General features: G+C 39.2%; 2 protein-coding genes across 2 annotated transcripts; both read right to left on the bottom strand.

Annotated features, from left to right (window-relative positions):
• Positions 1-1016: 1016 nt before the first annotated feature.
• sec14l7 (SEC14-like lipid binding 7) lies at positions 1017-5884 on the bottom strand. Its single transcript, XM_079551574.1, has 12 exons — positions 5782-5884; positions 5593-5668; positions 4566-4609; positions 4421-4483; positions 4004-4192; positions 3821-3916; positions 2227-2287; positions 2062-2145; positions 1850-1956; positions 1632-1771; positions 1320-1489; positions 1017-1246 (listed from the first exon to the last, which is right to left on the bottom strand). The coding sequence occupies exons 1-12, from the start codon at positions 5833-5835 to the stop codon at positions 1116-1118; spliced, it is 1215 nt and encodes a 404-aa protein (XP_079407700.1). The 5' UTR covers positions 5836-5884; the 3' UTR covers positions 1017-1115.
• A 1014-nt stretch (positions 5885-6898) lies between these two features.
• Positions 6899-17783, bottom strand: zfyve16 (zinc finger, FYVE domain containing 16). The gene is made up of 19 exons (XM_079551927.1): positions 17650-17783; positions 17488-17571; positions 16864-16978; positions 14885-16770; positions 14374-14470; positions 11595-11771; positions 11399-11523; positions 11093-11312; positions 10888-11010; positions 10288-10443; positions 9984-10208; positions 9814-9896; positions 9636-9740; positions 9061-9211; positions 8908-8988; positions 8655-8817; positions 8085-8190; positions 7839-8015; positions 6899-7764 (listed from the first exon to the last, which is right to left on the bottom strand). Exons 3-19 carry the CDS (start codon positions 16931-16933, stop codon positions 7606-7608), a joined length of 4104 nt encoding a protein of 1367 aa, XP_079408053.1. The 5' UTR covers positions 16934-16978; positions 17488-17571; positions 17650-17783; the 3' UTR covers positions 6899-7605.
• Between the last annotated feature and the right edge of the window lie 77 nt (positions 17784-17860).

Below are 17860 nucleotides of genomic sequence, written 5' to 3'. Positions count from 1 at the left end.
GCTGCCCACGTCTCTTCAGCTAATTTTCATTTACACACAATATTCTGTGATTACATAACTCCCACAGCACGAGTTACACTTTAGAGGATTTAAGCACGGGCCTTCTATTATGTTTTGTTGAGAAGAAAATACAGCTCGTGTTTCACCTTGAACGGCAGAATGGATGAACCATAGACGGAGCAGTGGAGACTGTGTACACACTTTGAGGAATTTGCAGCATTTGCAAATATAAAATAAAAATGCAAGTTTTCTTTATGCTGATATGCGCAGCTGACGGGGTTTTGTAGAACCGCCTGTCCAAAACAACTGCTGTTATGTAAAGACCATAGACACATGGCATCTCTCTTTGGGCCCGCCCCTTTCTCATCCTGCACCATGCCTGCATCCTTCTGGCAGGAAGCCAAGTCGCAGCCCCTAGCTGCAGTCAGCAATTTCCAATCGAGATATGAGTTTTAAACGCATGTCCGGATGTTTAAATCCTATTCGTGCAGCCTAACTGTTTATCCTGTATGCTTTTGTATTGAATTGCATTTCCTTCGAGTGTCTTTGGCGTCTTTTGTTTGTTTGTTTACATTCACTATGCTGGCTGTAACGTCAAGTGGCTTTTGGGGGAAAGGTTACCTTGACTCTTTGACTTTGATTTGATTGCCAGAACGTCGAGACAAATATACGGCAAAAAAAATTATGTAACAACCTCCTCACTCTGCCTTTACCTCTACTGCCACCCTATGGCCAAACGAGAGGTGCTTGTTTTAATTGTGTCCAGTACATGCGCTATGACTTTGTTAGACTATGTTGATTGTAGGCTATAATGATCTATCCCACGTTACATTGGCAATTCTGAATGTATTTATTTGTCCATAAAAGCAATTTGTAATGCATGATAAAAATAATCACATATTTTACAGCATGTCATATTACATAATTCTTCAGATTTATAATTAATTGAAGAGAAACAAGGCAAACATGGCAACGATAAAAAGAAAAATAATATTTTTTTGATAGTTGTTCATCATTGTAGCTCTGTCAGGTAGTTTATGTGACTTTCATTCCGTGACCAACAGATGACACTGAAATGCTCATGAAACGTGTTGTGAAAAGTATTTGTCCTCTGTTTACTGCAGCCTCATGTCTCCTATGCTGGGGGGACAGAGCTTTTGCATATCAGCCGGAGGAACCAGCTCCACATTGTAGCTCACTTTCTTGGACTGAAGAATGCTATAGCTGTTGTCAAAACACAGCACATCTGTGGGCACAAAAATGTGTTACGGTAAATAGCGTATAATAACAAGATCTAAGATTTTTCATGTTCCACTCACAGACTCCTGGTTCAGGACAGGTCAGGCAGCTGTCCTCCGGGACCAGGTGTGCATTATACCGTTGAACTGGCAAGACCTGCTGCATCTCTGTCTCCTTCTGACTCCTGCCCTTTGTAGTTTGCTTATACACACCAAAACCAATATCTGCTCCATCGCTAGAAAACTGCCATCTGTAAGGATTAAAAGAAGGAACACAATGATTAATGCAAACATAAAAGGTAACTTTGTGCTGCGTTTAAGTAGATACTCGCACTGAACGGGAGCTACTGTTTTGTTTACTAGTCATTAACAGAATATAGATACAAGGTTTACCTTAACAGTGTGCTGCTTGTAATAACCTCATATTCCAGATGAAACACTGATCCACGGCTGACGGTGACAGTGTTTTCATACTCTACATTCACAGAGTTTTGGATGTAGTACGATTTGGGAACTGTGCCTCCATAATTTATCTACAAACAAATGAAAATGTATGATTATTTTTGCGACATTGTAAACTGGGCTTCCTCATACATCCACACTTGTCTCACTTTTGTTCTGCAGCGAGGGTCACCGTCAGGATCAGTGAGACTTCCTCCATAAACAGCAGGAAGCTGCTCAGGATCAATGTTTTTTCTCAACACATCTTTCCAGTTACCTATGTATTTACAGAGACATTTGAAGCATTAATGAATGTATAAAGATAAACAATGACCACTTTTAAAGATTGTTGAATCATTTAGGTATTTAATATTGGCCTTACTCCCTAAAATTAAAATTTTCCGTCGCGTTTCTTCACAAAGAAAATGTTTTATCAAGTTGTAGGCCATTGGGAAGAGGGCGGGAGCTGTGTCAAATTTCAAAACAGAAGAAAATAAGTGCGAAGAAAATAATGTATGACTATAATCTATGACTAAAATGGACCTACCTTTGATTAGATACAACCTTTTCAGACCTTCTGGATAGTTGTCTTCAAACATTGTGAGAACCTGCAAAGCATATTGTTATTCAAGTAATTTTAATAACATGCACACGGTGTATATTATGTACAGCAGTTACGTTAAGTTGGACTAAAGGAGGTGTTGGTGTTCTAGTCTAGATGACTCTATACGCTACATTAGGTCAATATATACAAAAGCTTATAGGTATACAGGATATATACATTGTTACTGCCAATGTAACAAATACCTTTAATGTTTTTATTTTTTAAACCATTTTACTGAATTGTAACACTTTCCCAGGGGTGCTCTTGTTTGAGATGTTCCCTGAGTATTGTTTTAGTGTATTAAGTACAGCAGGTGGGGGTCGGGTGGGTGGGGGGTGGGGGTGTATAGATGACAATATTCTGTTTTAATCAGCCTTAATCCACAGTGGTACAAATCTGATCACGGTCTACATTATGATTTCTTTTCTCTAATTTTTTTTAAATAAATCACTGTTTTTCATAGCAACATCATAGCTTTAAAGTTGGCATTACTAATATTCTTTTATTCATTTTTTTCCCCTCACTGTCAGAAATCTTGTGTCTCTGAAAAGGCCCTACGTCGGCCCTACATCGCCTGCACATGACTGTTTTGTTATTTCTCACTTAAACTGAGCCTAATTTCATCTAACCTTAAAGTGATATTGTGAAACTTTAAATGCTTTTAAAAATTCAATAGATTGTGTGCAATTGTGGCCTGTGTTTTACGTCACATAAGTAATATCAAATAATTACGGGGAAACCAGGTGTTTATCTACACTATACATGCTTCCTAGGTCATGACAACGTCTAACTCTGTAGAAAGTTTAAAAAAACAAAAATAATAATAATAATAATAATAATCAATATCTCAATCTTCTGGCATTTAGCAAATAAAAATAATTATGAAAATTCTAACTGACCCAAAAAAGTGAAAGGTTTCATGTCATACACTGAGAAAAAAAATGCATGTGTCTTTTTATAAAGTGTATGTGAACATCTGGTTCCCGCTGTATATTTGGTGATGCTGATCTCAGCAACTAATCAGAATCCCTGGTGCCCTAACTTTGACCAATGAGACAAGCTTTTCTGTCAGCATCAGGAGAAAAGGGGGAGGGAGCTTGATTGCTTACTTTGAAATTTCTCCTCATTTTGCAATATTACAGATTTACAGACTAGCAGACTTAAAAAAAAAAACACAAATAAGGCAGAGTGTCAAATAAAAAGTGTCCTAAAGCTAGAGAAGGGGAGGCTACATTTATGTATTAGTTTCTGTCTGTATAGTTCTTGATTTCCTAATAAATGCTGTTAATGAGGAGGAGCATTCAGTCTTCCCTTACTGCGCTTCAAGTGCACAGCGTCTGTAGCTGCTGCACTTTTCAGATGATTATTTTGCCAATCTCCACTCTGTAGAGAGGCTTCTGTTAAGTGCTGCCATGCAAAATGTTTTTTATTTTGTCATTACAAAGTGCCAGAAGTGTTCGGTAACTTTCCGGCCCACTTTAACCCCTGCGTATTCAGTAGCCCAAATATTGTAGAGTAGAGACGTAGCCTGACAAACCTCTCCATATGTCTCAATAGCAGGCTTCCACATGTGTTTTAAACCTAGGCCTTCACAGTCATAGATGAGTGTGATGGATTCAATGTATTTTCCCAGCTAAGGAATATAAACAAAACCATGTCAATTGTCAAATATTTAAAGATGAATGTACATTGCTGAAATTAAGTAAAAGATGATTTGTACCTTCTGAGACTGCTGCTTACACTCCCTCCGCAGAATTTCTGTATGTCGGATTTTAGTCTTAAGAAAGTCTTGTTTAGTTGCAGACAGGAGGAGGCCTTTGGGATCTAGGGGGCCAATCACATCATACCAAATGGGACTCCCCTCTCGGTCGTACCCGCACATCCCCCCAGACACGTATTTCTCAATAACCTTAAAAAAAAGAAGAGAAACATTTTCCATGAATAATAATATGCATTTCACACAGAACTCAGTTTGTTCAGCCATCTCCCAAAGAGACTGCTTTAAATAGGAAAATATAGGGACACTGGGCACTAGGCAGGGATGTTTGACTGAATGTTCCTTTGGAGATGAATATTACTAAGGTGAAAAAGTTTAATCAAATTCATTAAATTGGAAAGGCCATTGAATGTAATGCACCTCTGGAGGCTTGAAGTCTTCAACAATGGTATCTATCTTCATTTGTCTCCTGAACTCCAAATGCTGTATGGAAAATGTTGGTACAATTGTATTAGGAATAAAGTGTGATCAAAATAAACAAAGATACAGTAGGAAATGATCTTACCTTTCTGATCATTGCTTCTGTTTTTTGAACACTGAAGTTACGAGCTGGAAAGGAAAATTCACATACAAAATCAGCCCCGTCTAACAGTAATGTGGGTATTATTATTTATTGACCTTTATTATGTATGTTGTATATTAGGTATGTTTAAAATGACAAGTACATTAATGTGATAGTAAGGCTTTTGTTAACGGCTCAGTAAATGTTGAACATTTGCTCTGAGACGGTTCAAAGGTTAAAAAATATTGACTTAAACGGCACTATTGATTTGGCTCATCAACAAGTACTGTGCCCTAGATTATTATATCATATTGTAAATGCTTTTTAGCAAAAATGAGAACATCAAGGGAAACAATAATAAAGCATTGAATTTGTATTAGAGTGATATTGAAACATTTAAAAATGATAATCTAATACACAGTGTTAGAAAGCGGTGGGATAAACAAGTTAATCTTAAACAGAGTTTAAGTGCACGGGGGTAAAGCAAACATTTGCAGTGAGATACGATTCACAAGGTCACTTTCATTTTACGTAAGGCAGTAGAATCAACTATTCCAGTTTAGGATGAAAACAAATACACTTTAAGTATATATCACACAATCAAACTGGTGCCCAGGCCCAGAGGGGTTTTACTTTATGGTAATGCTCATGGAAAGAATCAGTTTGGCAAGATTCGGTTTACTCTGAAGCAAGTTCATTCTACTTACATAAGGCACAGATATTTCAGTTCTAGACATTTAAATCAACGTCTATCACAGCTCTAGGCTATTTGTAAAACATAAGCCCTGAGGCTACGGTTCCTCTGGATAGGAAACACACTAGCCGTCTGTCACACACACACACAACGAATGACACTCAGCCATGCAACTAGTTTCACCAAAATGGGAGAAAAATTCCAGGCATGAAGACAATGGTATCGATGCCTGAATTAAATATGTTGGAGTAATTTAACTTCTGCCTCAGAAATGTATGTTTTGAACAAACTTCTTAGATTTTTCTTAGTAGATTCACACTTTTGACAGAGGATTACCTCGAAGCCAGCGCAGGAGATAGTGGTCATCTTGTTCTGGCAGGTGGGGAAGGATGTCCTGGATTCGTTCTCGAAACTGGACACAGAAGATCATACCCAAATTTTAGGGATTTATATTGAATAGGATATTACATTATTAATCACTGAAAACCCACACATTAGAAGTATAACATTTATAACATGCACTACCTCCGTTAGGATTTCCTTCTGCCTTGGGTTTAGGTCTCCAACTCGTCCACTCATCCTTAAGTGTCCTGGTGGTGTGTGATGCTTCAGCCCTGCTGCATATGAGTGAATGAACTCAACCAGAGTCAGTTTTTGTTAAAACACACCCCTCCACTCTGGAGGTGTAACGCTTTTGGTTACAACACAGCTCTTAAAAAGGCAAGTGTGACCTGACAAGGCAGAGCAAAAACAGCAACCGAAGCAATTCATTTGAAAATGTATTTTTAATCTTTAAATGCATAACATGAGTGTAATCATAAACTGATACATATGGCAGTTTGATCAAAAATAAAGCTGGTGCAATGAGTAGAGGATTTATTTAATTGTACTTAATAGTCAGAAAGACCATTTAATGCAGACAAACAAAAGCTCCCAACTGGAAGCTGTCAGCTGGAAAATGTCATATTTAAAATTTTTACATTTCAAGCTACAATCATTAAAAATGTTTTAAATACAATCTGCTAAATTGAACTGTGAAAAGTCCTAACATGTAAAATAATAACTCAGGAAGTCAATGATGCTGGTAGCATTAATTTCTCATGAGTGTATGGCTGCATGTATACATTTTGTTCTTAATAATGAATTGCATTTAGGATTATGTGGTAGTTTTTATTTACTTCTTATGCTACATAAAGTGTAGAATGAACAGCCTTCTTCCTATCAAAATTGATTATTCAGTTTAATAAAACCTTCATTATGAACTACAAAAAAAAAAAAAAAAAATCTATATTAGCAAATCCTAATTTGCAGGAATTTTGTTTTTAAATTGAAACAAGTGGAAAAGACAATGTGTAATATCTACAGCCCTTGCTGTACATTCAGAAAAGAGATGTCAAAACCTTTTATACCAGTAATCACAACTACATTTAGAAAATGTAGATCGTCCTCTCAAATCACCTTAATACAATCAAATTTCTGAGGGTTTGCATGATTCACAAAAAATGACCACCCAAAAAAATATTTGACATTTAAAATGAAACCAGTTCCACTCACTGTCAGCAAGCTGAAATAAATTAGAAAATCTGAAACCAATAAAGTAGTGTTCAACACATTTTAAGTGAATCCCACTTAACTTATAAAAACAAGAGCATCAACAAATGGAAATTGTGCAATTGCAGATTGCTGCGGCCTGTAGTGTCAAATGCAAATGGGGCAGACAAAATACTGCTGTTACTTTACACGTCACAGTGTGATTGGATTTATACTTCCGCACTATGGACCTTAAATTTGCATTATCAACTCTTTCAGATTATTCTTTACAAGAATACTGGCCCTGACCTTCGTGACATAGGAGTTACTTCAACTTGCGCATCATTAGGTTTCAGATCTCTGAAAATAGAGAAACACATTTGACAAAAGAAATGACTCTAAAACCTTTTTTTGTCATTTGATAATATAATTCACGTCTCATACTGTATAATCCAATGACTGCCATTTAGATCACATAAAATCATTGACCAAATTTTAACATGACACTAGTGTGAACTCAACTTGATTTAATATAAATAATCCCCAAAAATATATATAAACAATAAATACATCTAGATTAGCGTTGAACAGGAACAGACATGTGTGGCTCCAGGTTGAAGCCCCAGAAGGCAGAAAACTGACAAATGCCTTCAAGTGTTCAATGCTTTTTGGTCACAGCGTCCTTATTTAACATATATCTTCCTGATTTATGCAGCTTTGGTATCTTCATGACCTTTAAACAGTTCCTTGTCATTTGCACACATCCCTACAGTTTACATCCTGGGTTGGAGTTCGCTAGACCATTTTCGTCATGCTTCACTATATGGTGCAGGTAATGTAGAAAACAAACTCCATGTCCATAGCAGTCTGTGGAACACTTGCACTACCTCCATGGATGACTGGTATTAAAGCACTGTCAAGCTCGTTCATGTAGCGCTGGGGAAGGAGCCGTCCTCTAGAACCAGCCTGGTACTCCACCTGAGGAAGAACCACCACATCAATACATGTTTTCAGTATGCCAACATGTGCGAAAATGGGGTCCCGGGTGTTACCATGTCAGCCTGTGTGGAGACTCTAAGTGACACAGAGTTAATTCCTCTGCTCATGAGCACTGCGAGGTGTGGGGTGAGAGCACTGCATGTGGCGAGAGCAATGTCTTTTAGAAAAGCACTGCAGGAAGTGAATACTGAGACATGGCTAGTGTCTGGAGACTTCGACTGGCAGAAAACCTGGAAACAAATTGAAACTGTTACACATTTCTACACAACTAAAACATTTTGGAGATTCATTCATTCTACCTCAGTACATCTGATAGAGCGTCCATCCGCTACAAACTCTGTGTCCGGCTGAACTCTCATGCTGGGAATTCCATCCAACGGTCGCCCATCCACGGCACTGGTTTTGCTAAAAAAAACAAAATAAACACATTTTAAAAAGTGTCCAAACAAACAGGTAGATTTGTTTATTTATTGGTTTATTTGCCAGGGACGGTGCATGTTAATGAACACACCACACCAGATCGAAACCATGGGCTAATTTCCATCTGTCGTCCCCCCACTCACACCCAAACATTCTCATTCACCTGGCCTATTGTTCATGTTTTTAGTTGCAGGGGAAACCAGAGTATCTGAAGAAAACCTACGCAGACACGGGGAGAACATGCAAACTGCACATAGACACACCAATCATCAGAGTCATATAAATAAATCCAGCTGGACATGTCATGATGTGCAGCTGGATTTATTTATATGACACAGAATATGTACAGTGTTATCAACTTTTGGATTACATTTCTAAATGGTCTTGAGCCTTGCAGCTTTACGGGACTGTCAAACCCTCATTTTGGGAACCCCTGAGAGGTATCTTACCCCTTATTAACAGGTGTACTACAGCTGGTCCAGCGCACGGTGACGGTTTCTCTGACCTCTGCCTCATCACTTTTGCCACATGGTATGTCAAAGTCTCTCTGCTCTCTCAGGGCCAGGCGGAGGGACTCCATGGTCTCTGGTGGGATTTGCACCATAAGCCCATCTAAAAAAACATTCATTAGTTTAGGTATAACAGTTTCAGCCTTTGAATGATGGTGTCTACAGATTACTGACAGTACAGTAAGTGTATTACCTTCAACAATGCTGGACTTGGCTATAAAACCTGATGATGGTTTCAGTGCTCCATTAAATACCACAAAACTGGCCCCTGTCACTACAGAGTGCAAAATATTTTAGTTATGTTGAAGCTGCTACAGTAAATGTAGTAGGATAGTAGATCAAGCACCTGTTCGAGTCTTTCCAGGCATACTGTTGGCTTGAGTCTGATAGTTTCCTTCCTCATTTTGAAAACACACCAGGTGAGAGTCAGCTTCAGGGCTAAACGTTGCTCCAATACTGATCACGTGTTCATTGGATGAATTTACAACTTTGAGCAACTAATAATAAAATAAAAACAATTTGGTGTAAAAAAGACAGTTATAATAATAAAGACACGTACAGTATATTCCACTTCACAAACTTGAGTTAAAACATTTCTCAACTCAACAACAGTCTGCACGCGATTAAGGTCGATTGATATGGGTTTTTTCTCAGGCTCAGAGATTTTTATTGGCAAAGAGTGAGCTCAATTTGAAAGAGATTAATCAGCTAAAAACAGTAAGTCTCTTATGGTTCAGAAATGATAAAGCAAAAGTCTGCAACAAAAAATATAAAAACTTAAACTTTTAACCAATTTTTATGGCGATGTTTGTCAGCCCCTATGGTGCTCCTCCGGTTCCGGAGATATCGGCTTTTATCGGCATTAGATCGGGCAGATATATCGGCCAACCAATTTATCCTCTACCTGTGCTGATGTCTTACCTCAGTGAAGCTGCTTTTGGGGATGTCAATGAAACTTCGTCCCATCTCCATGTGAATTCTTAGCCCCTCCACCACTGACAGACTGTACTGGTAGTTTCTTAGATCCTTTGACCCCCCAAAAAAAATGCATCAAACAGATCCAAAGACAATTGACAACTGTTTTTTTTTTGTTACTTACAGACAGTAAATTCATTATTGTGTGCCCTGTCTCCCGATATACAGAGTTCCTAAAACGCACACTTGTCAGGGGTGTAGGGTATACTGAAGAAGAAAATATATAATAATACATTAAAAAAAGAATACTTGTTGGATCATGAAAATTCACTGTAGACAAAGACAGCCACTCACCATCATATTCAGAGCCCAACCGCAGTAGCAATCGCAGTGGAAAGACTTTGGCCCAAGGAACTTCTAGTTTCTGTATAAGAACACCAAAGAGGAAAGGCTGTGGAGGCAAACTGAGGCCATCTAGAGGCTGACAGCTGGGAGAGAAGAAGAGCATCCCTGCGTGGTCTTTGCTGCCCAGGAAACTGCTCGTGAAAGTAATGTTGTCCAGGTCATCCAATAACTTTCCTGAGGGGAAGCAGTAAGAGAGTAGTTATCTCATGCACAAAGCAAAGTAACTAAATAAACAATACAAAACTTGATTGACCATTCTGGGCATCTTGGTAAATGTTAAGATAAAGGGTGAAAAGATCTTGTGGCAGTGTTTTTTCTTCAGGCAAACATTCCAATAAAAACACCAACTCTTTTTGTCCTAGAGCCTGAAGCCCTGTTGACCCAAAGCACCAGCATTGGCAACTACCATCTGAAAAAAGAAAAGCACACACAACATTTAGAAATGACTTTGATTACTGCTTTGCACACTTTTCTCAATGGGCTTCACAATATAGTCAGCAGAAATGGTTTTCATTTCACAGACTGAAAAACCATTTGAAGCTCATTGAGAAAATCTAAAAGAATAAAGGGTGGCAATTTTGAAGAATATAAAATGTAAAACATATTTTGAGTTACTTCACCATAATTCCAAGTGTTTATTCATAGCATAATGTTTTAGTTAGGTTGAAAAATAAAACAAAGTGAATGTGAATCACACAATGTAAATAGTGTTGAAAATAAAGAAATGCCAACACAGAGAAAAGTGTTTCCAAACTTTTAACAGGTACTATACAAGATGTTAAGCATTAGGTACAGATCCCAGGCTCTGTAGGGTAATCACAAACTCAAAAATATTAGTATTGGGATAACTTACATGTAACTATTTTGACATGGACCACGAGGTTGGCATTCAGCACAAACATTAAAGGACGAGGCCCTCCTTCCTCCAATAAATGCAAGATCTGACATGGGGCCGGACATTCCTCCACAAGGACATCTGCAAAACAATACGGAGCATCACGGACAAAACCTACAGAAACCGCTGTTACTACAATAATTGGATCTGAATAAAAATGCACCTCCAACTTCATTCTCTCCGGTGGTGATCAGCAATGGAGGCAGCTCATCCACATTGTCTGGCAGGAGACTGTGAACCATTTTCACGGAGGAAGTGATAAGGGACAGTAGGGCAATATCCCATGGACCAGCCAGAGGCGGTCGTACCACTTCCTCAGCTCCAGTTGGGGCAGGGGCTGATTGGTCACCACTTCCACCACTGTCAGACCCAGCAGGACTAGGCTACAAGCACAAAAGCACATTTATTTAATTTAAACTAGTAAAGTTTAGTGTGTTTAGTGTGAGTGTATGTCATTAGATAAACCTACAGTCTGGTCCGGTGGGAACTCTTCACTTCTACGGCTTGTCACTGATAGCTTTGTGGTGTCTGCAAATTCTCCATTTGGTAAAATGCCATCTGCAAACCACACACGCTTGAGCTCCCGTGGACAACCTGCCCCCAGAAGATACAGGATAGTTTCTTTGCTGTAAAGAAATGTACAGAGTAATCTTAAATGGATTTACTTTCACTAGTTGGGTGCTTGAGAACAGACACAGGCACCATGACGGTGGGAGGAGGAGAGTTCAAAGTGCCAGCAGCACGGGCCTGCTGCAAAGGGGGGATGGTGCTGCAGTACTCAGATGGGATGTTTGGATTTGGGCTGGGCCCGGTTGGGCTCATCATCCGCTCCAGAGCTTCAGCTGTTGACAAATTAAATTATATTAACTATGAATATATATAATATAATATACATACACATATACATAAATACATATACAGTCCCGATCAAAAGTCACTCCGTTTCTTCTTCTTGCATATTGAAGTTCTACATGGAACGTTGATAAGATCCAACATTGCAAAATGTGATTTTTTTTTCAACTGGTCTTATGATCGGGACTCTATAACAGTACCCGTCAAAAGTTTACAAACTTATTTATGTATTATTTTTCCTTTTATTTCAAGATCATTTACATTGTAGACCATCACTGAAGGCATTTGTGCCAAGTAAATTTGTCCTTGATTTGAGCAACAAATTTCAAGAAATCTGTCCTATAAAACCTTTTGTATAAGCATTCGCAGCCACATGTCTGTGGAGGAGGATAGTGGAAGCTCTGAGTGCATTAGTTAAAGTTTACTACATCATTTTTTAACACCAATGAGCCCCTTTGTCAGAAAACAAGTATTTGACAAAAACTTCCAGAACTTTGACTTAACCGTATAAGCTTACATCCATATACAAACAGAACAGTTTCGTCCACAGGGCTATCGGGAAGCTGAACTCCCTAACCTCCCTCCCACACTCCACAATCAAGGAGGAGAGAAACATAATTTCAAACCATTCAAATGGTTTGACAAATAAAAACATCTTGAATCTTGAATATAGGCGGCCTCAAAACATTTTGGTGAATAAGTAAAGGAAGATCAACAGAGTTTTTTTAGCTACTGATTTCAGTCACAGAATAGGTTGTGTTCACGTTAGAAAATTCTATTTCATTTGGAGGGCAGGTGCAATACAACTCTATGGGAGAAAGACATTTTTTAAAGAAATTTCCAAAAAAGAAAATGTCCAAATGTTCTCTCTGATCACTTTTTGATCGTGATTGGATTCACAAACCTGACATGAAATTTGATGGCTGAAAGTCCTTCCATCAGGCCAACATCAAACACTTGTTTGCCTTTATGAGGAAATAATAAGACCAGAGTTCATATGTGCAGAAGGTATGACTTTGAACTTGACCGTTACCATAGTTACCTCCACGGAACAGTTGCCCTCCACCTCAATTTTAAACTATGGGCTCTTTAGACTGACGTCACGTGAACACGACCTATTTTGCAACCCAAAGCATAGGGCTCTGTGGACTTTTAATTGTACAAATTATAAAAACAATAAACAGAACAAATTGTAAACAAAAACAACTTTTACATCATGTAAAATGTTTTGTGTTTGTAAAAAATCTAATTGTTTTTATCAGTAAAATTCACGCATTTAGTTGCTTACGACAAAGGCATACAATGATTAGGTGCCTGTTTCCCCAAAATTGCCAAGTCAGCACTCGTCTGCATTACATTGGTTAAGTGTCATAACTCTTTACTGACCTGGTGTATATGATTGGAAAGGCAGACAAGAACTACCAACCACAAAGACCAGACAGTCAAGGTAATTGCAATCATATCTACACATATATATACATATACACCAAATAAGGCAACAGCAACAAGAGAGGCAATTTGCTAAAAATGTAAACCATCACAAACTACAACTTCAACTCTGCCAATTCTTACCTCATCCTTGCCATTCTCTTTTAGACACACAAAAGTCCGATCCAGATCAGTCAAATAGCATATCACTTGTTTTGCTTTACTTGTTCACCTTCTGTTGTGAATATTAGCCTGCTAGCTTAGCTTTCAAAAGGCAGCTGGTATGAGGGAGAGAGATAAGAAAAAGAGGATGTCGCAGCCTGATGAAAGTGAACACCTCCTTCTTCTTAATATAGACACGCCGTGTGTGCATCACATGGCTACGGTTAGGTGATTGCTCCACCACGCAACCAAGGACAAATGCTAGTGTCCTGCTATAACTCTCCTTGCTCTCAATCCATCTGCCCCTCCCATCTCTCTCTCTCCCTCTCTCTCTCTCAGGTTTACGCATTTATTGCAGTCTTAGATATGAGATGAATTATGCATATTTATCATTAATTCAAATGTTTTGAATAAATTGAAACAGACTGTAAGTGCATTTACAATGATTTTAGAAGATTTCTCAAATAAAGTTATTATTGTTTCCAGGAGGCAAACTACAGCACTACCTTTTAAGCACATCTTCACCAGAATTTGTAAAATTACTTTGTTTGTCACCATGTCACTACATACATCAACACACACTGCAGCATCCAAATGCTTATGAAATATGTTAATGGTAACTCCAATATTTGACACTTAACCATCTCCATTGGGTCATAATTATGAAACGCACCGGAAAACCCCAAAAATCTGTGCGGTTTTGACAAATTAATCCTGATCTACATTACGAAAAGAAAAAGCTTATAATTAAATAATAGAAATATAAAAATAATACAAAATAATAAAGAAATATATATATAAAAAAACAACATAATAATGATAAATAGTACTTGCATAGTGCTTTTTAAAGGTACCCAAAGACACTTAATCAGGAAGAAAACAAAAAAACTAGTAGAAGCAGTTGTCCAATTTAATTGTTTGGATGTTGTTGCTGAAAATGAAACTCAACGGTTATTACTGAAAGGAAAAAAAGAGCAAAAACAGCGTGTCAAAGGGTCTTACCTCTTCGTATTGAATCAAAACAGATGATGCACACACGAGCCTCTTTCTCTAGGTACTTTAACTTGCATTTCCTGTTACAGCATACACCACAGAAAACCTGCCACCATAACAAGGGGGGGGGCAATTACAATGTGCTAATAAAAGAAACCATAAAGTCTTGTCTACACAAAAGCATAGCTGTAATGGCGATGAGCAGATTAAAAAATATAATTTCAAACTTCAAATGACACTTAATAGTTCTAAAATGTACAGGATATAAATCACTGCTTTATCTTTGCTTATGTTCATCTCACAGTGATCGATAGAAATGCAGAAAAAATAACTGCTGACTACAAAGCTCAGTGCTATTTTTGGAGCCAGGGACTTAATCTGGTCTCTGAGCTATTTCTAAATGTGCTACACTCTTCCCAGGTAGTTAACTTGGCACCATTGAGGCTTGTTGTATGTAGAAACATCAATGTCTTTTACAAATAATTGCTAAGGCAGATTATAGACGCCACAAAGACCATACCTTCCCACAGGCTCGACAGTGGTGCCTCCGTCTTGTGAAGGTAAACTTCTGTGAACAGTTCATACAGTTTGGAGCTTCTGCATCAGGTACCCATGCTGGCTGCTTGTTCCCTAGTTCCAGTTCCCCCTCCCTTTCTGTAGACTGGACACTGACAGTGGTGGCCTCCCCAGGGTAAGGTGGAGGCTCTGACAACTCATCATATCCCACACAATAATTGCCCTGGTCCTGAGAGCTGTGTACAGAACTACATTCACTGAGGTCAGACGGCTCCTCGGTTGCGCTGGAAATCGTAGGTGAAGCTGGTGTAATCTCAGTAACCCATGGATGAGATGTAGAAGAAGTGGTGATATTGTGAATTTGCTCCTCCTCTTCTGCTGGTGGCGATATGGAGTTCAGGCAGAGAGGCATTTTGGGCCGAGCACCTCCATGTTCACTGCTAATGTTGTCCAGGGACTGGAATGTGTTGCCTGTAGTCAGACTTATCCCCCCAGAACCAAGACAAGAAGAGGGGTCTGAGAGAGCACCAAGTTTTACATTTCCCTCCACAGACACCAACATTGTCCTATCACTCTCTGGGGATTCAAGGCCTTCAAGAGTATCATTGTTTGTCTCAATCATCAGCTCCTTCTCCGCAACCCTATCCTCCAGATCCAGGCAAGACTCTGGAAAGAACGCAGGTACAGGGTAATCTTCTGACCTGCTACAAGAGACACTTTTGATCCCCTCTGCCTCATTGTGGACCTGGAGAAATGCATCCAACTCCTCATCTGTAACCAACATCTCAGCTTGGTCACTCTCAGGTAAATATTCAAAGCCAAACTCAGGAGGGTCAACTGGGCTCGATTCTGAGTGCTCAGGTAACAGAACATCAGAAGCACCAAGAGGAGATCTTTTGGCATCTTCCTCACAGTGAGTTATGGGAGATTCGGCAAAGTAGGAACTTTTCTCTAAATTGTCCACAGCAGACAGGCTATCTGCCTCTGTGCGCTCAGATACGCTACTATCACGAGCCACAGTTTGCTCACAATCCTGTTCTGTATTGTGATTTACCAGAGCGCCACACATAGATACAGCCAAAGGTAAACAGGACAAACCGATAGGCTGACAGTCTGAGGACCTCTGCTTGGACTCCATTTGAGTCTCAGACTCTTCACAAGAATCAGTTTCCTCTTTCTTGTAAGCACACGGATCAGCTTCTTTAATGTGCTCAATAGACTGTGTATCCTCCTCTTTACGTTTGTCAAAAGAGCTCTCTTCTGTATGGCAGCAGGATGTCAGTTCTTCACATTTAACTGCTTCAGTTGTCTGTTCTTGGAGAGAATCACTAGACTGTTCTGTTGCCAATGGAAGAATGATGTCCAAAGAGGCCAAAAGTGAGCTCTGCTCCTCCAATTGATCAGATAGTTGTTCATCCACAGTGCATTCACATGCAGTAGCGTCACCATCTCCTCCGAGATCCTTTCCAGATACAAGGCGACTGTCAAAGACTACAAGCAACGCCTCCTCATGCTCCATCTGTCTCTCCATCATGTCCAGTTCACTGAAGGCATCATGGATAGCAGAGCTGGTGTCATTTACCAGGTCACAGACTGGTTTCAGAGCTCTGTCAGGGCAGGGAGGGGCAGAGCTTGTTGCTTGTCTACGATTGACAGAGGAGAGAAGGTCCACACCTGTGAGGGGTTGCATTTTGGCCTCTCCTTCTTCTGTGGTGTGGTTATGGTTCATGAAGTGGTCAGGGAAGTGTGCGGGAGAGCCATAGTGTAGAGAGTTGAGGTCAGGGAGGTTTGTAGAAACAACAGATGTCTCTGAGGAAGGCCATGATGAGTTTGCAGAGGAGAAGGAGTAGACTGTAGGCTTCAGGAACACTGGATTACATTCTTGTTCCTCTTTAGGAGCAAAAGGGAAGAAATCATAGTGTCACTAACATGGTTGTTAGGGTGACTGCATAAATTATGGTAAAACAAAAGTGAAAATCTTACCAGAACTTAGCTCAAAGTCATCAAGGAGTTTGTCCAGATCACACACAGCTGCTTTGAAAAAGCTGTCCATTCCGAACTTCAATACCTTTAACCCTTAACAGGAACCATGCAATTCCTAAAATGCAGAGTATGGTGACCTCTGTAAATTATGGTTATAACAAGACATTTCCTTCATTATGTTATAACAGAATTGTTTAATCATGTACATTTCACCAGTAGCTCTACTTAATGATTGAATATTTCAGTGGGCATCAGGAAGTTTATTTTATCAAGAGCGAAAATCGTAACACAAACTCAATAGTTCGCATCCAACTTAAACAAACAACTATCAATGTCAGGGGAACTTTGTGATGTTCAGCAAAATGAAACTTGAAAAATGATCTGACTATTTGAAGCAAGTTTATATATAGTCGAGCCAAAACACAAACGGCTTGCGCTAGCTAACCTAGCATAGGAATAAACACAGAAGCGAAAGCGTTAAGTTGTCACATAAACGCCACAGAGATGGCGTGATTTGACAACATTAACCTTTCTCGTTGGTTTTACAGACAAGTTAGCTAACAGTGTTGGTGTTGCTAATCTAAAGCAGCTCGAGTAGGCAATGAGTTTATTTAAACAGCTTACCAGCAATCCATAAATCAGACGACGTTTTCGAAACTCAAATGTGTAGAACCAATAATCGAACAACTGTGCTTTTGCCAACACATTCTGAACAGAAAGAACAGCCGTAGTCAGAAAAGCTGTGAGACTGAGTTCATTTAACTATGTGCCAGTAAAGTAACGTACATACGTGAATCTCCCCTCGCGCAGCCATCTTACACAGCGCGTGGAGGTCTCACTGAAGTTACTCCGGCCAGGAACAACTCAAACTTCTGCGACATTCTCACTCTCAAAAGGCAGTACAAGCATAAAACTACACGATACGCATATGTCAGGGGGGGAGGCTAGCCTACACACTAAAGACAATCAGCACAAATGTGCTACTTGGTGATGTTCT

This window comes from Gobius niger (assembly GCF_951799975.1).
Source record: "Gobius niger genome assembly, chromosome: 2".
NCBI classification, from domain to species: domain Eukaryota; kingdom Metazoa; phylum Chordata; class Actinopteri; order Gobiiformes; family Gobiidae; genus Gobius; species Gobius niger.
This window is presented reverse-complemented; position numbering and strand designations above follow the sequence as displayed.